General features: G+C 44.3%; 1 protein-coding gene across 8 annotated transcripts in view; it reads left to right on the top strand.

Moving 5' to 3' along the window:
* Positions 1 to 24,895, top strand: part of FGF12 (fibroblast growth factor 12) — a 222,545-nt gene that overhangs the window by 146,938 nt on the left and 50,712 nt on the right. For all 8 annotated transcript variants that reach the window (XM_017810786.1, XM_017810787.1, XM_017810789.1 and 5 more), the window contains one exon: positions 3,326 to 3,429. In XM_017810786.1, coding sequence (XP_017666275.1) covers positions 3,326 to 3,429 — 104 coding nt within the window. The remainder of the gene's footprint in view (positions 1 to 3,325; positions 3,430 to 24,895) is intronic.

The raw sequence follows: 24,895 nt of genomic DNA, 5'->3' as shown, positions 1-24,895 counted from the left end.
GTGCCATTGTTAATTTTTTTCTCTTTTTCACATCAACACACCGTGTCCAGTTCTGTTCTACCACAGCTAGTCCTTTTCCACATCTCCAAATCTGCTGTTTCAAATTAATCAGACTTTTTTTCCTCACAAAAAGTGAGACATCTTGCTTTTGAGATTGGTAGAGGGGTTTTCCCATACACACTCTTATGTTCTTACAATAAACCATATAAAGCTTTTAAATCTGTTATAAAGCAAGATGAAATATTCATTTGGAAGCGTGAAAACAAAGATGTTTCTAGATTTGAGTGCAGCCCTGAAAATTTACAAAATCTTCACCCAAACTGCTGGTTTTTAATAGAGGAAGACATTTGCTTCCTAAAATTTTTTGGCTGCCAGTTACCTATGTCAGTTATGTGTCCTCATGCTTGCCTGCCCACTTGCTCCCCTGCTCTGCAGTGTTCTTGCAGGAAGTGCTTTGCCATGATTGTGGGTGCAGCGGGATCCCTGGGAGCTTGGGAACTGGCAACGGTCTTCCTGCTCTAACACAGCACAACTGGATTGTTCCTGTGCTCCTTTACGTGTATAGGTGGAAGGAGAGATTTGCAAACATGTGGGTACTTCCAAGTGGAACTTCTCACCTCCTAAATCTGGGTATTGCCACCTTGCTGCCTAATGAATGCTTTGAGTGGTCTGTCACAGGTTTTCCATGCAAGACAAATTGGCTGTAGGGAATGAATGATGATGCCTATTTTGTTTCATTATTAGCAGTAATATGCTCCATTTTTCAGTAGGAGGAAAATATAGGAAAGGGGAATTGTTTATAGACTTGTTAATTGCAAAAGGTTTTAGACCTTCATGGTAGGGAGAAAGGGAGAGGTAACACTTGAGTAGTTACACTGGAGTGTGTTTGTCGTGTCTGGGGACAGTATCAGAGTAGCATTGTCCTTGACTCCAGTTGATCATGGATGAATACCCAGGCTAGACTGCATTTGCCATATGCATCTGTTGACATTCTCCCATGAAATCACAAACGTGGCCACTGGCTTTAGTAAGACTTCAGCACATGCTTTGATGTTTTACTGAATATGGTGCTTAAAAGCACAAAAAGGGGCTGAGAGTAGGAGGTTTTTTTCACTAGGCTTGAGGTGCCTCCCGTTTAGGCAGCTCACCGGGGGCAGTCATCCAGTATTCTGTGGGAATTAAGTGAGGAAGAAATGGTATTCACGTGAAACTGGAATTCATGAATCCCCTTTTGGAGACAACCCTGACAACAGCTCAGCCAAGACATCTGGTACATATCTGGAGCAAAGTGGCTTTGTCTCCTGGGCTTTTTTCAGGTTTTACTTCTGAAAAGTTATCCATCGCTGACCTTTAAGCAAATCCACCAAGTATTTAGGTCAAATGTAACCTTTCCATTACATTTCACATACACTTTGGGTTATGCTTTTTCTCTTAGAAATCATGGGAATCCTGGAACTTTGGTTTAGACTTTGTAGTCTGAACCCCTGGCTGCAAGGAGAGAACCAAGCCATGGTGTCAGGGATTTTTTGTTCTTTTTTTTTGACTCCCTCCTATTTCCTTGTTGAATATAAATGTTCTGGAGTTTTTCTCTTTGGAAAGGAATTCAAACACACTTTTGTGTTCTCTCCTCTGCAGTAATTCACACTGTACATGAGGTAGGTTCTTGGGAAGCATCCTATAGGTGAGATAAATCCATGCATTACCTGGCGCGTGCACGTTGAACCAGTCTTTTCAGGTTGTGAGTTTAATGTTGAGCTTAACTCAGTTTCCTCCTGCCGTATCAGGAATAACACTAGCCTGGCCTGTGAAGCTCTAGCATTTTGGATAGGCCATTTCAGCAAAAACTGCTTTATCCTGATCTTAAATCATCAGTGGTTAGAGGCTGTGAGATGGCACAGTGAGAAGGAGGAGTTTTTTCCACAACTGCCTTCTCATGAAGACTTTTGTACTGTGCTTGCTCCAGTGTGATGTGTCAGACATAAAACTTTGTAAATGATGTATAAAATCCATCAGCTAGAGGATGATGTCCTTAACAGTCAGCTGGAGAGTAGGAATGCTTCACTGCGTGCTCTGTCACTCAGCCTTTCCTCTGCACTCTGCCCATTCACAGGTCTCCTTGGGCTCATTTGAACACTCCAAAACCCTTGAGAAGTTTTAAGCAGGCTTTTGCAAATGAGTGTGTTAAAAAGCTTAAGAAATGCTTCATGAACATGTCAGGGGCAGTCTGACCTCATGACTATGGAACCAGAAAAAATATTCTTTTTTCAGGGTGGTTGTGTGGGAAGAGATGTTGAGTGAAGTATTTCCATTATGTTCGGGCTTGTTTCTGCCTGACCCTGTGCCTGTCCTTCCATATCTTGAGCTTCCTGGGACAAGGTCTAGTTAGCTCTTTTTAAGCTGAAACACAACGGGTCCTACCACATCTAAATAGTCTTGTCCTATAAATCTCAGTGGAAACAAAGCCATGCTAATGCCTCAGTGCTCAGTCTATCAATGCTGACAGTCCTCTCCTCTTTGAGTCCATGCTGTTAGAAATGTAGCAAAAGCCTGACAGTACATTAATGTATATATTCATGGGAAGGGTCTTTCAATGAGATACAGGATCTATTGGGTGCGAGTCAAACAATGAAGAAATTAATTGTGAGGAAGTGGTTGCAATGCTTTAATCAATAAGACTGCAGTAAAATTGAATGTTGAAAGAACTTGTCCTCTTCTATCCTGTTCAGTGCTGCTCCTGAATAAGGAGCAGTGCTCAGGTCATGGACTAGAGCAGTATCTCTTCCTGAGTTTCTTCATTCCCTTGACAGCTGGGGCCACATGGGCAAACACACAGTCAAGTTAATTTGCAACCTTCTGGCCATGGTCACTGTCTGTGTACTCTTTTAACATATGGCAAATGCAAGAAAGTGTGACTAGGCTTAAATGTATTTCAGGGTGAACTAAACTAAATTGTACTGCTGTGTTTGCCACAGGCAAAGTCATGTGTATGTGCAGTACCCAACTCAACTGGCTTTTGGAAAGCCATCGAGATGCACTAGCTTGGGAACACGTTTAAGCCCTTGGCATTGCAAAGGCAGTGATCAGAGAGACTGATGGGTGTGTTAAGGCATTTGAGAGGCAGCCAAATTCAGTACTTTTAAAAATTCCTTTCACCATCAGCACTGTGGCTGCAGTCCTTTCCTGTAGCTGGAAGCAGGATGTTTGATTCTAGTTCATTCTCTTTTGTGAAAAGTCAGGAGTGGGGTGGGCTGGGCCTGGGGTAAAAGCAGCAGTGGTCATGCAGGGTGATATCTCCATATAATTTGCTTTTCTTTTCCTTCCACAGCCCTTTTCAATCTAATTCCTGTGGGTCTTCGCGTGGTGGCAATCCAAGGGGTGAAGGCAGGTCTGTACGTTGCCATGAACGCTGAGGGATATCTCTACAGCTCAGTAAGTACTTTGCACTGCTGGGGTCCTGGGGTGGTTTGGTTTTGTGGGCAGGAGGAAGCAGGCTGTGCTGGCACTTGCAGCTTTTTCTGTAAACAGTCACGTATCACCAAACCTTTAAAAGTAGGAGCGGGGGGAGCTGCTGCAAGACCATGCAATATTCACTCTAAAGTGTCTCCATGGAGATTCGTGGCAATATTTCCTGACCTGTGAAGATACACTTTGTGTTCCTTTGAGTATGTACTTAATGTAGGTCATGTTGTAGAGGAGGTGGTGTAGAGTTGACTGGTTATATTCTGATTTCACATATGTGAAATGGCATGGACTCAGTGGGATTGCTTCTGAGTTGCAATAACCCAGATAACTGATCATAAGTGGTGCCCCAATGGTTCATGCTCTCTTTTTGACTGCAGTGTAAATCCACAGAAATACCCTGACTCCATTAAAATGGTTCTGGACTATTCTGTTGGCAGAATTTCCCTGTATTTGTGTGGTCTTTTTAATGCACGTAAAAGATAAGTGAGGCAATTTTTACCAACTAATTTCCTTATAACTTTCTTAGATGGCATGAAAGGGCATGAGGTTATTCATAAGATTCTCATTTGAAGTAAGTAATTGATTTTCACAGTGAATAATTGATTTGGTGATTTATTAAATATGGCAACCATTTGCCAGAATTTTTATGCTTCAAATAACTTTGCTCTAGTTCTATATAGTAAAAAGTGATAGTTAATAATACTTTTCTCATTTCCAGAGTTATGATAGCTTTACAGTGTATAGCCAAGATTTTAATCTCATCTGCCTTTGTGTAAATTTACAATGCAGAGATTCTGCTCTTGTCTAGGCATTTACTTTGCTTTAAAAGTGTATGTGAGCATGGAAATGGGACCACTGAAAGGACAGAAGTTTGAGTTGTTCTATGCAATTTTTCCTGACTTTCACCATCCATCTTTGTTCCTGGTCAGTTTTATACCACTCACGTGATTTGGACTTCCCCCTTTCCCTGGGGATGTAACAAAGCTCTGTCTCCCCAGCAGCTCAGGGTAGGAAACGACAAGTGAATGTGTTAGTATGCCTGGCGAGATAGGTCTCGAAACTGGCTGCTTGTCAAGAAGAGACAGAGAGATCAATCTGGATCTCTGTGGATGCCAGACGCTTCCTGTTCTTTCATAGCCCAGTAAACATAAATGACTGCTCCTAAATAAATTACATTGGTTTACTAACAATGAAAACTTCCTCTTTTGTAAAGCTACCAGAGTCCTAAAGGTAGTACCAAGTATGGTATGCACTGTGGATGCTTCCCACTGGGCACATCGTCAAGGGGGTCAGGACTGATGCTTTGGCCAGTTTGTGGAGTGCAGGACATAGCTCTGGCCCCGCCATAGAGTTCTGGCTCCTTGTACCACCAGTGCCCTGTAAATGAGGACTGCAGGAAATCAGTGTGTGTCACAGAGCCACATCCAAGCTGTGGGTCTTCAGGTCAGCATTTTCTGAACAAATAGTGCAAGGGAGGGAAAGGTGTGGGTCTTGAGCAAAAGAGGGAAGAGAGACTTGGAAATGTAATTTTTGACAGCTGAGAGATTAGAGATGATGCAGAGGAAAAGTATCTCTTGCTAGTAGTAGTGAGACACAATATAAAGGGTGGGAGGGGCATACCAAGAGATGATAAGCTGCAGGAGGACCATGTTGTCCAGGAAACACATCTGCTAGTCATATCAACTCCTAAAAGGCGCCAGATCATACATGTGTTCAAATGTGGGTGGTTTAATGGGGCCCTCTTATTTCCAATGAGTGTGCCCCTCTTGAGTAGTCAGGGAAGGCTGATGGGGAAGGATGCACCATGATGGCCACTGGTTAATGAAGTGAACCTCATTACATGCCACAGCTTGATGGCATTCAGATCTATCTGAACTAATAAGAGTGAAACTATTCATTTCATCAACATGATCTAAGGTTTCATTTACAGTAAATGGATGATACTGGTCCATCTCTACTCCAGGGAGATGGAACTTTTTGAATACTTTTCTTGTGATGACTAGTGGCTCTGTCTCTGTCTTAGAGCAGTAAATCAATGAATTCACTGTGCTTTGAAGCACACCTTAGGGCAAGAAAAAAGAAATTTTGTGGATAAAGCCAGTTAGAAACAGGGAGTGTGGGTCGAGCCCATCATAACATTGAAGACAAGAGATAAGGAAACCAGGGTGCTTTAAAGGAACTGGGTATATTTGAGAAGAGCTTGACCTGTTTGGGCAGTCTCTTTTGGATACTGTAGCTTTTCTTATGGTGCCAGGATCCCAGTCCAAGACAAACTTTGGCATGGCTGTATCAGTCTGGAAGACTGTGCAGAGGAATTGCTTTGGTAGGACTTGACATTCTCGTCCTCTGGGATGATCAGAGTCCCTGGCCATGTGGTCCATTCCAGGGGACACATCATCCCTGTTCGTTGCTTAGCAGACCCTAAACTACACTTTGTTCTCTCTGTGCATGTACCTATTTTTTTTCACTAGCCTTTTCTGAGGAGTTTCTGAAAAAATGGGTCAACATTCCCCATAAATATTGTTCACTCACACAGGTCCATTGATAAATGAACTTTTTTGTTGCTTGGCTGCTTTCCGTGCTGTATGTCCCAGGCCTAGCTCTGCAAAGGCTTCTTAGAACGTGATCAAACCCAGGACTGGTTTTAGATAAAATTGTCCAGGGTAATGAGTTTTTTTATTTTGTTTTTTTTTTTTTCATTTTTTTTCCCCTCCTCTTGAGCCCAGATTGATGCTGTAACTGAATGTGTTGTCACTATGGTATTTGTTTTGGTTTTGTTTTGTGGGGTTATTTTGGTGATATTTAATCTCTGTGTGACAGCTGAGATCTTGGCTGACATCCTCTGCCCTGGATCAAACCAGAGGCTATTATCAGCCTGGTCTCGAAGATGGTTTGTGCCAGCTCCTTCTGAGTTTGGGCCAATGGGCTCTTGAATGAATGGGCTTAGAATAGCCAGCCCTTGGAAAAAGTCTTCCTGGTGTTGATTAGCACAAAAGTAGGGCTGAGTGGAGTCCTCCAAAGCCAAGCTTGTTGAGATGGCACTTTGTGGAAACGTGCAGGACCTTTTGAGGGCTCGGCCACATTGGTACCTTCAGCAATGAGTTTCCTCATCCCTACCTCTTCTGTTCAGACAAGGATAGTGTAGGGTTGGGTTGCTGGTTTGAAGCCAACCATAGATTCTTAGCCAGCTTCAGAGGCCTAAATGCATTAGATGATAAAGCTTCTTTACTTGGGAAGCAGCTGTTTGCGACTTGTGCATTTTTTACTTATGCTAGATACCTGATTTTTTTTTTTTCCCCCCAGAAACTAGGTTATTGCCACCTCTGAGGTCTACATGGGAATTAGGTGCTTAGTAGACAAGAAAATCATGTCTTGGTTGAAGGCATTTGGCTTTAGGATGCAAAACACTGTCTTCATAGCAAGTTTGTGAAGTCATTGGTGTGTTTCTATTTGATTTCCTATAATGTAGAGCAGCCGTAAATTCCCTGATGGTGCACAAGCACCTGTTCTGGGGAGGGACATGACTCTCCTGAGGATCCACTGTTAGCATTTTATGCCAAAGTATAAACACACAGAATGAGTGAAGGGCAGTGAGTATTACTTGTAGTGCCTTACCCCATGGGAAGCTGCCACCAAAGGCTGGTTGTTGCACAGGAGAGGGAAACGCAGAATAAAGAGGTACGTCCTGCTCCAGTGAATTTACAGCCTAATCTTAATGGGAGAAGACACAGAACATGCTCTACTGTCTGTCTGGAGTTAATAGTTCCACCACCAAATTAATTCCCACTCCTGTATAACCTTCCTTTGTGAAGTTTTTCTCCTCGGTGCCCAGCTTTCTTTCCATTATCCCTTCAACAACTCACAGAGGCATGGGAAAGGGAGTGCCTCTGAAGTGCTTTGCCTGAGAGGCAGACCTGGTTCTCCTGGAGCAGATCACCATCAAGGGGCTGTTGAGCCTCCCCAGGTCTGCCCAAGTACGCTGAAAGTGCAGCTCTCAATATGACGATATGTATAATTCAGTGGCATTGCAGCTGGGATTGGTTTTGCCCCAAGTGCAAAACACTTATCTTCTGAAATGTATTGCTCTCAGATATTCCTTGTTGTTTAACTCAGAGTTCTAATTATTTTTGAAATAGCAAATTGTGATACATAATTTATTGGAAAGACTGAGAAAACCCTAGCAGAGATACAGAATACAGAGGAAAAAAAATGGGTCGCTTACGAGAGCTCACTATGGTTTTACAGTATAAACCTGTGAGTTTGAAATGCTGAAATTAGAGCCTGAATCACTTCAAAGATTCCTGCTAATAAGGGAATGATTATGCACAATAAAAAAAAAAATCTAAGCAGCATTGAGAAAACCCAAGTCACGTTAAGAGCTCAGTGTGTCTTTGCATTTTCTTTTCCTCTCCTATTTTTCTGCTTTATCATTTTGCATAATAAACATGTCTTGCATAATGATAAACAAGCATCTGGGGAAGTATGTATATTAACTGTGTTTTTAATCTGCTTGCAATGCTATAACTATTTTGCTACGACTCCTTTAGGGTAGCTGCACACCTATTTACATCATTCCAAGGTCAGGGGCTGGAATCAATAATGCTGCATTCTCTCCCTGCTAATATGCTTGGGGTGTACAACCTGCTCCTGCCAATGCCATTTCTTTAATTCTTGTTTGACCTCCAGTGGTACTTGTTGGTTTGGTCAGAAGTACAGGCAGGCCAGGCAGGTATCCTGGACATCTCCCTCTGCAAACCTTGCAAGCAAGCAGACTTGGTGGGGAGATTCCCTAGTTTACATGCCTCATTAGGGAGCCAGGTCAGTGGAGGGAGAGAAATGTCTCCAAAGGCAAAGCACCGCAGGAGACCAATGTAATGTGCTTTTAATTTCTCTCCAGAGTATCTACTCTTCTTCACTGGCTGTTTAAAAGGGCTCGCTACATGAAGGCATTAGCTGGGAGATACAAAACTCCCATCCCTCACTTATTCATAAATATGGGAACAAACTGGATGTTCAGGAAAGCAGCTGTGCTGAGAAGAGCCAGCCCCTAGGAGCAGATTCCTGCCTCTCATCGAGTGTTCCTAAAATACAGCTCCTGGCGGGCACCCTGGCAGGCCACCCTTGGAACATGGAAGCTTGTAAATACAGCTCTCAGTAGTTAAGTGGTCCCTTCTCCCTTGGTGAGGTGCTGCTGCCCATGTTGCTCTGCAATGGTCTTACTTTCCTTCTAAGCAGAGCAGGCTTCCCTGTCCAGTGTGAGACTGGTGAAAGTCAGGCAGGACTAATGCTGGTGCACACGGGCTTGGACTATTGAGGATGTTTTAAGAGCTAGAAATGGATACAGCCTCCCTTGGCAGCACTGCCTGGACTGCTTGTCAGATGAGGAGAGTGGCACAGTGCAATTCTGTGGCTCTTTGGGGGCAGGTTTCCCATCTAGCATCCTGTTGAGGTACCTGTATTCCCTGAACTTTCCTGGCATAACACCGTGATGGGGCTCCCACAGGGAAGGGTGCTGCTCTGCACCTTGTACCCACATCTGGAATGAGTTAGATCAGACTTATCTTTCGCCTATTCAGCAGGAGATGCTTCAGAAGACAAAATCAGTATCAGCAGGAACTAATCCTGCTTTCCTAGCTATCGGTTCCTTGTCTTACATGATAGCAATACAAATATTGAAGGATAAGTAAGCTTCAATAAAAGAAGATAGTTCTCTTAGCCTTGGTTGCTCGGGATATTTAGGAATGTGCTATGTTTCACCTAACACCAACTAGAGCAGCAGGGATGGGCTATTCCTCCTTGTGAGGAGTGGTCTGTCAGTGTTGGGATGCATTATGATCTTCTGTTGGAATTTCATTTTGGAAGAAAATTGGGGGAAAATGCTCCGGTGGTGCTGACTCATCTCATTTTGATACTTCCCCAAAGAAATATTACAGATTCCCATTTTGAAAGAACTTCAGAGTGGTTTATATTGCTTTATAATTCCTAATAAAATCAGAACAAAATGTTTAGATTTTGGTGGAGCGTTTTGATCCCACATGATTTCCTTGAAGTGTGGAGGGAGGATAAAACACTGACTGGGATGGGTTGCTCTAAATCGAAGGCAAGAATAGAAATCAGAGAGATGAATCAGTGGAGGCTGCCATCTTCTGCACAGTGTTCCTTTTGCTGATTTCATTGAGGCTAGATATAAGGCCTAACCCTAGATGAGCAGGTAGGCAAAGCCTTTGGAGCAGGTGCTAAGCACCAGTAGCATTGCATAGACCTTGCCAGTTTTTCTTCTGTGCATTGTGTGTGATCAATCAACCACTGTAGGGGAAACAATGAGGTCAAAGCAGAACAGTCAATAGCAATACAATATTTGAGTTGGATTTTGGAAAGGAACTCTAGGAAATGTCTAGACTGAGAATAGGAGAGTGTGCAGTGAAGCTCCTTGTTTAGCAGAAATGATGTGCAAGTGGAGCACTCATTCCAGTAGGCAAGAACCAAAAGCTGACTGGCACAATGTCCTTCTCGAGAGGCATTTACAGCAGAAGTCCTGTATGTTACTTTCTTTTTGCATCCTGCTAGCGAGGGGATGTAGGAGCGCCTGGTAACAGCTCCTCTCTCTCCTCTGGCTGGCTAATATTTTGCTTTTCCTCAAAGTCTCCATGCTGCTTTGCTTGTTTTTAGCACCATTTGTCCAGTGTCTGTTTTGACAATAAATAGTATTGTCTGTTTTCCACAAGTGAAATCTAGGCAAAACTTCAGGACATCCAGGGTGACAGTGGGACTATTATTAACATTTTATTTTATAGTGGAGGGAGGACAAAAAAAGTTTTGAGTGAGGATATGTTTGGCTGAGGTCAGGTGTGTGTTAATGAAGTGATTCGGATCTCCTTTCTGATAATACCAAACTCAAATATAGAATGGATAAAACTAGGAAATTATGTGCTGTTGCTGAAGAGTGAACTAACAGCTCTGGAGGCGAAATCAAGAGAGAGGCTAAAAAATCCAACTAAAAACCTTACTGACTGTGTGCATGTAATTATAATTGGGAGCCAAGCGATAGAAAAATTTAAAAGTGGGGAATATTGAACTGTAATGCAGTTTTCCAGGGTAAAGATAGACTCAAATTATCTGGGCTATTTCAAGCCAAGCTGGCTGAAGCAGTGGGGAATGTAGTCTGTAGCAGAAAGACCTGGGTGGGAGCCTGAACCATCCCTCCTTTGCTGTGCAAGGGTAGTGTCCTGCCTAAGCATTTGCAAAACAAAAATAATTTTCTTGAGGTGTCTGAATCACAGGAATTCATTTAGGTCCCATAGATTTATGTTACCGTGGATCCCAAGATATAGAGTTAACTTCTGGTACCTATAGTTACAGGGCACAGTGCCTCACAGGTACCTCCTGAAATTGGTGGAGTGATGTGCACAGCAGAAGTTATGAACCTGGCCTAAAATGTGCTTATACAAGATCTAGTTCAGTGAAATGCTGAAATTGCATCTTGATGCTTTTCTGAATTCATGCTCCCTGGTTACCTCTGTCGCAGGGACGTGGGCCATGGGGATTACCAGCCACTTCCAGTTGCCTCTTCTGGCATCTTTCCGAATGAGACACTCCACACTGCAAGGAAAACTCCAAATCTACCCATCTTCCCTTGCCATGAATCCATCTTTGAAACCGAACACGGGGTGGAAGGGATCTGCCTGTACTCCTGGCAGCCCATCACTGCTGTGATGTGTTGTGTGCTGACAGCGTGCTCAGCTCTGCAGAGCGCGTGGGATGGCCGGTGTGCCTGTGCCAGGGAGCCTGCAATCTGTGCGAGCGGGGAGGAGCAGAGGGCACCTTGCCAGCAGCATTGCCCAGAGGCATCCTGGCAGCAGAGCAGGCAGGCAGGACGTGGCTTTGGACACACTCCAGGGCCTCCTGAACCATGCCTACCCCTTGCATCTGGCCTCATGTTATCTGAAGTGCACCAAAGGGCTGTCTCCTGTGCATGCTGACCCTGTGACAGGGGTTGGAGGGCAGTGGGAAAGCAGCCTGCACCAGAGGCAGAGCCCGTCCTGCTCACCCACCGCAGCTGCTGGCACAGGGACTGGCTTTTTATAAAAAAATATGCTTGGCCCTCCTGGAAGGCTGAAAACGTCAGCCTCAAGGGGAAGTGACAACCAGATCTGTTGGCTGGTTGTTACAGCAGTATTTAATTATATTAGTCAACTTGTAAATTTTGAATGAATATCTGCTCTAAGACCTTTTTTTTTCTTCCCCTCCCCCCTCTGGAATTAGTACAGGAGGCTCTAGGATGGGACCCATACGGTTTTGAGGTGATGCCACCGAACACTGTGGGAACAGACGTGTTCTTCAGGGATCCTTGGTTCTTTAGGGTAGAACCACGACATAAGAGAGTTGTTACAATAGAAGCTTTAACGTGGACCCTCTGCAGAGCACATTGGTTTACCAATCATCCCAGACCCTCAGCAGCACAGTTGGTTTAGCCAGTGCCCCAGATACCCTGCAGAGCGGGTTGTTTTACACATTAACCATAACCTGAGCTCAAACACACACAGAACTCATTTAGTGCTTGGGGCCCATGGTGGGTGGTGGAGGGTCTCTGGCTTGGGGCCTCGTGGCAGCCGCCCTCACCCAATCCTTGTACCCCTCTGGAAGCTGTGACAGCGCAGGGTAACGGGCAGGGCACTGTGTGTGCTTACACATCCCTGTTCATGCCATCAGCAATTCTGATCAGCCTCTGTGCTCGGGACCCCTTCAGAGAAGTGTGGTGACCCACTGTCATGCCCACCAGCCCCACAATGGTGCAGTGCGGGTGGGAGTAGAAGGTGCAATCATGGATGCAGGATTATGAGAAAAGGGGAGATTTCGAGAATTCCAGTGGTAAAGTCATGGCCTCTTCCACTTCATGATTAGGAAAGGAAATCCTTGCTTTGCTGGAGACTGAGCCCAGACAGGATTGTTCAGAACAGAGTTTGGACTTGAGACCTGACCCTTCTTTTCCAAAGTTAAATGAAACACTCTGCTGCACCAACAGTTGTCCTTAGACTGCTTGCAGGACAAGAGAAAACATAGTTGGACTGATACCCATTAGTCCCTTTATGGTGTATCATCACCTTTCTGCTTGCAATTAGGTTACACGCTTAATCTTATGTGACTGATTTCACTTGCCTGCAGCAGTTTTGCTGTTCTTTTAGTTACACCTTCCAACAGCTTCTGCTGCTCACCTCAGTGTTGTCATCCTTTTTCCTGTTCCTTAACCTCTTGTAGTGGGTTAGTTTGGCTGAGTTTTGGTATTGGGGGGGAGCCTACAGGGGTGGCTTCTGTTAGAAGCTGCTAGAAGCTTCTCCTGTCTGGTGGAGCCAATGCCAGCCGGCTCCAGGACAGACTTCCTGCCGCTAGCCAAGGCCAAGCCAATCAGGAGTAATGATAATGCCTCTGTGATAACATATTTAAGAACAGAAGGTATTGTGGAGAAAGATTCCAGCCAGGGAAGAGCAGAGTGGGAACATGGGAACAACAGCGTAGACACCAAGGTCGGTGCAGGGGGAGGAGGGGGAGGAGATGCACCAAGCACCAGAGCTGGGGCCCCTGCAGCCCATGGAGAAGCCCGTGCTGGAGCAGGTGGATATCTGAAGGAGGCTGTGACCCCATGGGAGCCCAAGATGGAGCAGGATCCTGATGGAGACCTGCGGCCTGTGGAGAGGGAAGCCCACACTGGAGCAGGTTTTTCCTGGGTAGGATTTGTGGCCCCTCTGGGAGACCCATGTCAGTACAGCTCATTCATGAAGGACTGCACCCCATGGAGCAGTGACCCATGGGACAGCAGTTTCATGAAGAACTGTTGCCTGAGGGATGGACTCATGCTGGAGAGGTCCATCAAGGACTGTCTCCCATGGGAGGGACCCCACGGGAGCAGGGGAAGGACTCCTTTCTCTGAGCAGTGGCAGAGATAACAAATGACCATAACCCCCATTCCCCATCCCCCTGCACTGCTGGAGGGGAGGAAGGAGAACATGGAAGGAAGGAGTGGTGAGGGGAAGCTGTTTTTAAGATTATTTTATTTCTCGCTCTTTGGCTCTTATCCTGTTAGTAATAAATTTAAGTACTGTCCCCACTTTGAGTCTGTTTTGCCCATGAAGGTAATCAGTAACTGACCTCTCCCAGCTGTTAACTCAACTCATGAATCCTAGCTGCTTTTTTTTCTCTCCTCTGTCCAGTTGCAGAGGGAGAGTTGAGAGAGTGGCTTTAGTGGGTACCTGGCATCCAGCCAGGGTCAACCCTACTACACCACTTTTTATTACTCTCACATCAGTGTGTTTTGGACAACATACCCAGAACAAAAGTTTCATCTTGGTGGGCAGATGCTATGTAGTCTTTAGCCTGTGGCCTCCCCAACAGCTTTTGCTTGATTAAAAAGGGAACCTTCTTCCCTGCTGATGAACTACAGATTGCATCCTTTGTTGTGTGGAGGTGGCTGCTCTTCTGTGGAAAAGCCTGACAAGCCCTGAAACGTTGAAATGACATTAAATTAATTGTCCCTCTGTGAAATCAATAAATCCCTCACATACACACGTAAGTCACGGGTTAATTTTGTGGTTTGACATCTCAGCCATTGAGAAAGCAGTTGAGACTTAGGGGGTGTCCTGCCACCTCCGAGATACCAGTGGTATCCAAGGTGCAGAGGAGCTGTGCTTCGGGAGCAATGGTAGCCTTTCTATAAGTTAGCTGATTGCAGAAAGTTGAAAGTATTTTAATATTCACAATGTGCTCTCTAATCCCCCAAATACATACCTAGGCTCCAGCCCCGTACTAAAAGCTTTCTGAAATGTGAACAGCGTCTTGACATAAATAAGACATGACACGATGATGGTGAGTTTTTCTGTCTCCTCACCACTTTCCTCCTGAGAAGACCAAAGGGTTGCCTTCTCTTTTTAAGAGGCTTCCTTGGTCAGCTCCTCTGAAGGCTGCACATCAAATGCATTATTGATAACAGCACTTGGAAGTTGCGTGCACACCTTACAGACTCCCAGATGCTGTCTGGAGCACTGCAGAGGAATTACTGCAGCTGGACAAAGATTGTCTGTTTCTGTCTAAAGCCTCTGAGATAGAAATCAGTATGAATCTCCTGCACAGCCTTTTCTCTTCCACCAGTAAATTATTGTAAGCATGAAATAGAGGAGAAGGAAGTAGAACCTCAGGGATTTTGAACAAGTCCGTTAAGTGAGGAGGCACTGGGAAAGATAATGTCCAACTTTCTAGGCATGTGCAAAGTGAGATGAGAAGCAAGATTTAGCCTAATTTGGACATTCCCTCAAGCACAGTGGCCATACTGGGCTATTGCTTCCCCCAGCAGGAATCTCTCTGAAGCAAGCAGGGGTCAAGAAGGGCAACTCTTGGTATTCCAGCCCATGCACTCATGCCAGACATGCCTTTTAAAGTGACTTCTTTCCTGCTCCTGGGTGGGTTGAGGAGTCCCCACATTGTCCCGTATTGCTCTAAGCTGATTCATGTTCACTGCAAAGAGGTTCCCCCCTTCCTCCTAAGGCTGGATAACTGCTCTTGGTGGAGCTGGGGCAGCTCATGGGCTTTCATGTATTGGACTGTATTTGGTGCCAAGGAGAATCATCACCCTCTGCAGTTAATGGATGTCGTGTGTTTCCTGCAGCCCCTTCTCTTCTGTACTGTGCCTCTTCCCCTGCCAGGTAGGTGGCTGCACAGACGCCTTTGCTTCCCAGTAGGGTAAAGCAGACTCTGGCTGGGGGAAGGACCTTCATCAGGGATCCAACCAGCTCAGGAGAACAGTGCTGTGCAGATGTGCAACCAGACAGCTGCAGTTCCATAATGTTGTTGCCTTCCTAGTTCTTAGAGGAAGAAGTCTCACAGCTATTATGTGGGCTTGTCCAAAGAAACTTCCATCTTCTTGCACCTCTCACTGCTGCTCGGGACATTTTGCCTGGACAATGCACTTTCCTCCTTGATTTCCGTGACATGCTTCAGGAGCTGTAATTAGACAGCACTGGTCATGATGTCTTTAGAGGTACTCTGTGTTTTTTTACTTCCTCCTTGTCCATCTACACAGAGGCTTATCAGGATCTTGTCCATAGGGGATGTCTGTGGATGTCCTGTAGACACCTGGTGGGATAGGAAGGAATCTAAAAATGCCACTGCCGTCTAGTGCTTCTCAACTTGTAGACCTGTCTGGGAACTGACATGCCCTTTTTCTGCCTTAGGATGGAAAAAATTTGGAGACCTTGTATAAGTACATCCCTTTCTCCTCCTTTTCTCAGTCCTCAAGTGCAATGCAGAGCTCTGCCCTAACAAGCAGGGGGGAGGCATTGAACCCAAAGGCAGATATGGTGTCTCCAGATGGAGAAAGTGGAGGATCACTGTGGGAGGCACATCTATGAGCTTTTGTTTGGGGGGAGGGGAAATAAAGCATCTCTAAGAGCAGACTGTAGTTTGGTCAACCCATTAGGATCCTCACAGCCCTGTTGCACTTGAGATTGCTTCTGGCTTACACCCTAACACCTAGTTGATTATTTATGTTTACTGCCTGTAGCACAGTTTCCTCATGGATGCTGGAGAATCCCACCATACACTGTGTTGAGCAGGAAGGGAACAGAGCAAAGGGAAGGACTGTAGAAGTAGTTGTGGCGAAATCAGAAGCAGGGTGGTCTGGTGATAACTGCCAGTGTTGGACTGGGAGGAGGAGTGAGAGCTTGTGCTGAACACAGCTTTGGATGGGAGGCCAGGTCAGGGTGCTGTGTCAGTTTAATATCTGATGGGAGCACCACACAAATACTGTCAGCATAATGCAGGACCCAACCTGTGGCTGTTATGTATCTGGTAGATAGAGAGCCATTAAAATGCAGTTCTTTTGCCTAAAGCAAGATCCTATGATTCGTCTTGAGGGATGTTTGAGTCTGAGGGTATCTGGCTCATTTGGATCATTGGCAGTGTGAGGAACTAACTTAACTGGGGCTGCAGAGGCCAGTGGGGTGGGCTCAGAAAAGAATCTGTTGTCGCTTACCTGTGAGTTCCTGCTGGGCTCTCCCACGCTCTCAGATAATTTTCCACTCATGCTGGGAAACTTCATCACATGGTTAAGGAAACTGAGCATGGAGAGTGATGTGACCTGCCCAAGGTCATTTGTGGAGACTGGATTAGGCCTTCTGTTCTTCCCAATACTAATACTTTGCCCTAATCACAAGCTTTTTTTTGTATCACTGTGATTATTCAGGGAACTAGTGCATCAGCAGCAGCAGAACTTGTTTGTGTTATATCTTGTGTCTGAGCAAATCAGTTTGCTTTCAAAGCTGTGCACTATGTAGGCTGGGCTTGCTTTTCCCTCTCTGCCTTCCCATTGCACTTCTTTTCTGGCTCCTCAGCGTTTATGTCCCTAGCAATCATCAGTGAGGATAATGGGAGCAGGCAAAAGAACCACAGGAGAGTCGTACTTTGCCAGCCATCTTCCCCTGCACATCTTAATACCATATGTCAAGTACAGTTGCTCAGGGCTCCATAGATATCTCTTTTTCAGCCACCCAAGGAGCTGGGGCTGTTTATGGTGTTGGCTTCACAAGATGGCAGGTGGAGAATTGGAAACAGCTCCTGAGAAGCTCAGGATTGCAGCAGTGCTCTGAAAAGAAACACTTGTAATGTGCTGATGCCCACAGGAGCTGAACAGCCCAATCTTGCAAGAAAACCATTTGCAGTAAGAAAATTCAGGCTTGGATTTTCCAACAGTTTAAAGCCCTGCTTTCAGAAGTGTTGAGCACCCAGTACAGCCTCTTGCTCTCACTGAGATGAACGCAAGGGTGGCCCTTGTAGGTCCATTTAACTCAGTGTCCACCTGCAGTAAATGCCACTCGTAGTGGCAGCTGGGGCAAACCAGTAACAGAGACTGTAGCTTAGCAAGCTATCTGACCACTGAGAAAACATCTCCTTGGACTGTGCAGAAATACTTGCTTTCTCAGAGCTAGGTTGGGTACCAGAAACCATCCATCTGGATTACTGGGCGGTCTGTCCAGCATTCACGGTGCCTCAGTAGTGCTTTACAGTCCTGGTATGGTGCCATGTACTGTGTCTTCCTCTCTCCAGGGTATCTCTTGCTATCCAGGCATGACCAGGGAGTTAATGAGAACTGTGGGACAAAATCTGCGCTGATGGTTTCTCTTGGAGGTGGACTGGGTGGGACTCAACAGAAAATGTTGTTCCATAGGGGTTTTTTAGTGGTGGAAGCATGGCTGTAAAGCATCAATTATCAAGGGAATCAATGGTGGAAGGACCAGTACAATTTCTGTGGTATTGCAGGATATATTTATCGTTTCTGCTGTCACTGCCATTAGGTTATACCTACAACAAACCAACTGATGTTCATGCAATTGGAAAACTAAGATGAGTGTATTTACCCCAGCATACCTGAGTCTGGTCTGCTCAGTCTTTTGGGTAATGTCCAGTGAATGGGTGCATGCTCATGCCACTACATGTATAGAAAAATCATTTTTTTTCTGAGGCATTGGCATATGAATTTTCAGTGAATGTTCTTTGTTAATAGTGATTTATGATTTTGGTGAATAAATGGTAATCTATTAGAAATAGTGCCTGTTCTGGAAGCTGGAAATCATCGTGTCTTTCTGTGATGTAATAGCAAGACCAGCTTGTCTATTAGAAAGCTCAAAGTGATTTCCAGAAAAGAGAGATGTAGAAAAGGGAAATATGCCTCCTGGCTACACTTGTCTTTGATTTATAACTCTTCAGTGGCAAAGCAGGCAAAGCAGCCAGATTCCCATAGCCTCAGTTTCTTGCATGACACTGGGTAATTTCAAGTTGTTTTTAAAATTTTTCTGCACCCCCATGAAAGTGTTTGCCACCAGATTCCAAGTGTGAATATCTCAACCTTTTTAGTCTGCAAGAACCTCTATTTTTATAAGGAGCTCTGAGAGACTATTTATTAAAGATTTAATAAAGTATTTTAATTATAGTTTCTTGCATCTCCAGGAGTTTCTTGCAAAGAGGTTCTTTGTGAAAGTTTATTATTCAAATTTGGAGGGATGGAAGAAAATCAATTTCCTCCTTCAAAACTACGTTTTTTCACCTACTTTATTTGCTTATCACTCTCTGCCTTGCCAAGATTATTCTAATCAGATTTCACATATTAAAAAATAATAACACAAAAATCATTCTCCTCTTTCAAGTCTTTGTGAGGCTTAAGTAAATTAAGACATTGATCAGATTCTGCTCACTGTCGAAGCTGTGAATACAATGGAGGGTACCTGTTGCGGCTGGGAATAGGATTGTTCTGGTGTGTGTCTTCTATCCTCAGAGAGAGGCCAGAAGGAAGGATTGAAACCAGTCTCATCCCTGGAGGTTATTTGGTTAAGCCTATGTTTCGAGGTAGCAGGTGGGATGTGGACCTGCAAGGCAGTGGCCACAGTCCAAACCAGTAGGGACAAATGGCAGAGAAGAGATGCTTGCATGGCTGAAGGTTGTGCTGCAGGAAGCTGCTCTAGCAACCAGACTTGCCTGGCTGATGCTTCACCACCACCTCCTTCACTGAGCTGTTTCAAAGGGGAACCAAGTGTCCGAATTGCTCGAGTGGTTTTGCAAATCTGTCCTCAGCCTAATGCACCAAAATAACAGCCTGTAGCAAGGCCAGCACAGCTTCTCTGCATACAGCTTGTTTCTGGTTTGGCAGCTGTTTGGGAACCTTATTTGCTGTACATGTCAAAGATGATAGCACTCCTATGGGTGCTGTGACCTTGAGCATCCTTTCATTCTTCCTCAGTAAGCTCATTACGAGCTCCTAAATTGTCATCAGGGATTTGCCATGAGCTAAAATGAAAGTGTCATTCTGTAAATACTGCCACAATGAAGCACATTCACCTCTCAGCATGGGCTTGTGGGCATGGTGGAGAAAGGCCACTGATACTGATTCTGGCTTCTTGTTTGACAATCTGCGTGCTGTTATTGAGTTTGACAAAGAATAACTACATACTCCATAGATCCATAGGAATCTTTTTCATAGTGGCTAAAAGGTATGGATGTGTGTTCATACTTGCCTAGGAAGAAGACAATACACAGGCTCCTGGCAGCAGTAGTTATTTTGGAAGTCCCAGACACAAGAAGCTTGAGTTTAGTAATAGAACAGATCTGCAGTCAACATGTTAAAAGCATGTCCCTCTTTGCAGGCGGAAGGGAGTTTTGTATTTAGGGTGCTAGCAGGGCAGTTTGCAGGGTTTGGCTTCCTGCTCTTCCACAAATGTTTGATTGTCTATATGTAGACATTCATCCCTCTCTGCAATGTGCCAGCATGCCTTGCCTCCAGAACACCATGAATCTCCCTTAGGTCTTGTGCCCTACATGCCAGCCTCGTGCATGTGTTGCATGCCCCAGGACATCTTAGATGGCACTGGAAACCTATGTTCAGGTAATTAGATCAAACCTTTAATTTCTCTGCCTCAGCTGCTCCAGAATATGGTGGAGATAAGATTCCTTTCCTACTCCCACAGAGACAGTGCAGAGATAAGTGTGCTGGTGATTGACAGGCACTCGGATGCTGTGGAAGAGCTTGGATAGATAAGAGAGTGACTACATGACAGCATGAGGGGTTTTTGCATTGTTTTTTACCTCAAAAGATTTTCTCCTTCACATGTCCTTTTCCTATCAGGTTGTTAGTGCTGTGAAAGAAAGGTGAGCTCACCTGAGCCTTTCACACCTGGAGCCTTCCTGGGTTGACATTACTCCAGATCTAGCTCAGATCACTCTGAGTCCAGCCATTATGCCCCTGTTTGGCATATTTGCCCCGTGTTACTCAACCAAAGAAGCGTGCTTATGCCTCAGCAGCATTTGGAGGCAGCTTCTATTTGGGATAGCTCTATTATTCATTAAAAAAAAAAAAAAGGGAGAAGGAGGCTCTTGGCTTCCAGGTCTGTCAAGTTGGAATGATACAGAAAAGTAGGGAAATCACTGTTGGATTTCAAAATGGAATAAACTGACCTGACACCACCTGAGAAAATGAACCCAGAACCTAGCTATCTTATTTTTCAGCTAAATCACTGTTCTGGCACCTAGTTACTTCATTACCAGTGATGCTGTAAATACTTGCAGCTCCCTGTGGTTTCAGTGGGATTTCAAAGTAATCACCATCCCTGCAGTTCTTTCCCCTTTTATTTACAGACTTCAAAAGCTCAGTTTTGTGCTCATCATTTAGGACTCTCTTTCCTGACATCCGTTTGGAGACTGTCTGAAAAAAATTTTCTATAGCCAGGAGATCTTTTCAAAGTTTCCTCCAAGGGAACTGAGTACTGTTTATCTCTGGGACATGAGAGACCAAACCAGCATAGGTGCTTTAGACGGTCAAGCTATAGACCCCGTTGAAATCTAGGGCAGGATATGAGATCATCTCCTTCCTGGGGTCTTCCCTGAAAAAAATCAAACCATTATTCTCTACAGCAGAGGACTTCCACGTGCAGTGGCAGTGGTGGGTGCATTGAGGGCAGGAAAAGGAAGCTGTGAAGACCTCTATGCTCTGCAACAAAAGCTTTAGCCACACACCTCTCAGAGAACCACCTACATTTTTCCAAAGACCCTGCGAGAGATTCTGCAGCATGCACTTTTTAGGTCATTATGTCCTTTTATTTATCTTCACTTTCATGGTGTCCCCTTTCTTTGTGTGTGTAGTCATCATTCATGTGTTCAAATACTTGGGTATGATCTGCTCTCAGTAGTGTCTTTTGAAATTGTAAAATTCTTTATGGTTAACAATTTCACGGATTCTGTGAACATTGATCTAATTATCAACATTGTACTTTCCCTCCTGCAACTCTTGAACCTTGACTCACTGAAAGCTTCATAACATGAGCAAAAGGTAACAGAGGTGTTCTGAGTGTATTTGTAATTTGGTGTTTTTGCAAAGATTCTCTGTTCACTTTTATTCTTTGGGGTTTTTTACTGAAAACACACTGAAGAGAAGGCTGCAGTGGCCATTGCTGTACTTCTTCCCATACACTGCTAGCACTGGGAGCCAGCCATTCATATCTACCTAGTTCGAGCTGGTTATCTCTGTGGCTGGTTCAGTGGTCTTATACAGTAACTAAGTCATAAGGGACACAAACATATCATTAATTCACTAGGAAATCTGTTGTATCTGCAGTTACTCCTCTGGTCAAATACTTGGCTGAACTGAGGAACTATTTTTCTTCAGAAGATCCCGGGGGGACTAACTTTTGATCTAGACCTCAGGGCACCTCTTGTGCTCTGCAAAACTTGGCAGCATCCATCTGGTGAAAATATCCCTCCCTGCATCTTTCTAACTCATCTCTCTGTAGGAGCCATCTGTCTGTCTAATCTTCCCAGGGCTAACGGATGACTGTGCTTAAGAGTTTGACCATCCAAATAGAGTCCTCGAACGATGGAGCCAATGATGCAGTGATTGCTAGTGCATGGTGAGCTCTGTGCAGTGTGGCTACAGCTGCTTCCTTGCTTGCTTTCACCACTCAAATCTGCAGTGTAATTTTTAAAACTGACATTCCAGTTGCCCCTGATCTCGCGATTCTAATGCAAATATTGACCACTTTTCCTTTGAAAAATGTGTGGAGGAAGAAAGGTGGAATACCTCAGAGGAACTACATTGTCATCTGTACAAGGCTAAATCCACATTCAGTAGGACAAAGACGAATTTCCATACTCAGAATGGGTAATTGCATAGGAATTACACAGTGTGCATGCTAGGTAGGTAAATTATAATGCTCTGAGACTGTCATAACAAAAGTGTTGAGAGGACAAACCAGATTTATATATTTAAAAAAGTGGGCTTACGTATCGTTCTTGTTCATTTGGATAAATCAACTAGTGTATTAGCTTAATACATGGCAGAGACAATAGTCTTGACTCCTCAAACATATATATTCAAAGAAAAATAAAGATTTAGAAGCAATTCTTTCAGTAAATAGGAGGATTATCCACAAATCCAATAAAAATCTGCAATTTTTATTTCCCCTGTCACAGTCTTTTCTGGCCTGAAAGTATCTGAAATGATGTTATTTCCTGATTAGATGCCTTTTTCAAATTCCCTACCAGCCATTTTCCTATTTTATTTTTTTTTTTAGTCTTTTCTGTTTTCTCAGTAATAAAAGCCTTTGAATAGTTCTTTAGTATGTGACTGTGGAGTCAGCAGAAAATAACTGTCCAGACTGCAAAAGAGAATTTATTTAACCTGGTCTTTAGATTATGGTGAATAAATGAGAAGGAGAAATGTGTTCCTGGGTGTTTTCAGCCTTCAACAATTCAATAACCCTACCCTTTTCAACCTCAACTAACTGAAATATACACTCCTAATGAGGTTCTGCCATTCAATTATTTTCATGTTTGGGGTTTTTTTTAGATCACCTTCATTGCCCAGACAAGCAGCATCTCAGTAGCTTTGTCAGTCTGTCCCTTTTCTGCTAAGGGCATCCTATCACCTTTAGTGTTGGAATACCTGCAAATTTCTGTGAGAAAGCACTTGAAAGATGAAAACTGTGATTGAACCAGCCAGGACTATGGAAAGCAAGCTGTGAGGCCTCTGTCAAACTTGGCTGAATCATTTTAACCTGGAGCAATATTTTAATGAAGTGACTGATCCAGGACTGGGAGGTTTTCATCCATCCTTTAAGGAGGATGGTATATGCTGAGTGACTGCTTGTACTCTCACAGCAGTTTAGAAGGTACCTGGAAAGCTTCATGTGATGTGACAGAGCAGAATAAATAGAAAACTAATTAGATGTAGGCATACAGTGGGGCAAAGCAGGTCCTAGAGACAGTGAAAGTATCATACAGGTTGCTGTGCAGAGAAGAGGAAGAGAAGAAGTAAGTTGAAGCACTGAGGTGAGTCCCTGGAAGCACAGCCCTGCTGAGGAGTTTGATAGGAGGGTGAACCTTGTTCTCTGAGCATCTCTGACAACATTTTCCAGGAGAACGTTAGCAAGTTTAAAACAGAAAAAAAATATTGTCCACATAATGTGTGATGGCTGTTAAAGATACCACAGATTGATGGAGATTCAGAACTATAGGCAGTGTTCCTGCACTTTTCAGTGTAACCGGTACTGATCCCTACCAGCAACAAAATACTCATCTAGATGGACCTCTGGCAGAAGGAAACCAATGTTCAAGAGGATCTAGGAGCAGAGGGATAGAAAAGGGTGCCCTGAATGAACCTTTAACTTTCTATAACCCCCCAAGTACCCCCTCTAAACCAGTGATTAGTTTCCAGCAAAGCTGTCTCTGACAGAAAGGCTGATGACTGGGCCCATTTGAAAGTAGGAGAGCAGAGGTAGAGGAAGTTCAGGCAAGTCCACCATTGACACAGGATGTCTGTGGAAGACCTGAGCATTTACTTAGAATCATGGTGACAACTCATCACTCTCCTCTCTTAACTATTGAGCTCTCCTTCCTCTCTATCCTATCGTGTTTCATGCAGTCTTTTCTCTCAGTGTCGTGTGTGCTGAGGGCCTTACCCCGCAGGCCCGGGAAACGACAGTTAAACTTTTGGGCAGAGCTGGATTTTTCAGCTGGCTCCAGGGCTGAAGGCAATGGGCACAAAATGAAAGGAGATTCCTTCTGAACACCAGGAAATGTTCTTTTACTGTGAGGATGGCTGAGCACAGAGACAGGTTGCCCAGGGAGGTTGTGGAGTTTCCCTCCTTGTAATCCAGGCTTCCCCCGTATGCTTTAGTGGTCTTTGCAGATGTCTCTGGAGGTAGTATGGAAGATAGCTGAAGTGGCTTCCTGCCTCTGAAAGCAAAGGACCACAGAGTACAATAAAGCTATGCAATGTCTTTAGGTGTCTTTAAAGTGCAAATGCAAATATGTTGCCAAGATTAGACCCAGTGAAAGAAGTGCAGCAGTAGAGCAACCTGCTACAATAAGCTAGTTCATAAATATTCCAGCAGAAAGGTTCAGAGCCATCTGCAAAGACCACTAAAACTTACAGGGGAAGCCAGAAATCAAAAAGAGAGGTAATAATCAGTCTTCAGTGTCTCAGAAGTATACGGGCCTCTTTCCGCATTATGCTACACGAATGCCTTTTGTATTGTGGCGTCAGCCTTGAGGTGATAAAAAAAAGAGAGAGGCACAGCAGTTTTAATAAAGCACTCAGATATAGACTGGAGCTATTAACTTGCTGAAATTCTTGGTTGTTTTGAAGGAGCAATCTGGTTACCATTAAAAAAAGAAAAGGCAATAAAAAAATCTTCTGCCCCCCAAAATTTTGCATGTTTGCATTTCTGTTAATAGTTTCCTTTCTGAAGGGTAGGAGGAAAGTGACAGGAAGGACACTTCGACAGGAATGCTGGAGAAGACTTGGGTATGAGAAAGTGGGTGGTGGAGAAGATTTTTTATGTCATGCAAAACCTATCACCTCCATGTCCAGATTCCTCTCTGTCCAACTCAATACCACTCTAATAAA

Source organism: Lepidothrix coronata, unplaced genomic scaffold (assembly GCF_001604755.1).
Source record: "Lepidothrix coronata isolate B3197 unplaced genomic scaffold, Lepidothrix_coronata-1.0 Scaffold29, whole genome shotgun sequence".
NCBI classification, from domain to species: Eukaryota; Metazoa; Chordata; class Aves; order Passeriformes; family Pipridae; genus Lepidothrix; species Lepidothrix coronata.
This window is presented reverse-complemented; position numbering and strand designations above follow the sequence as displayed.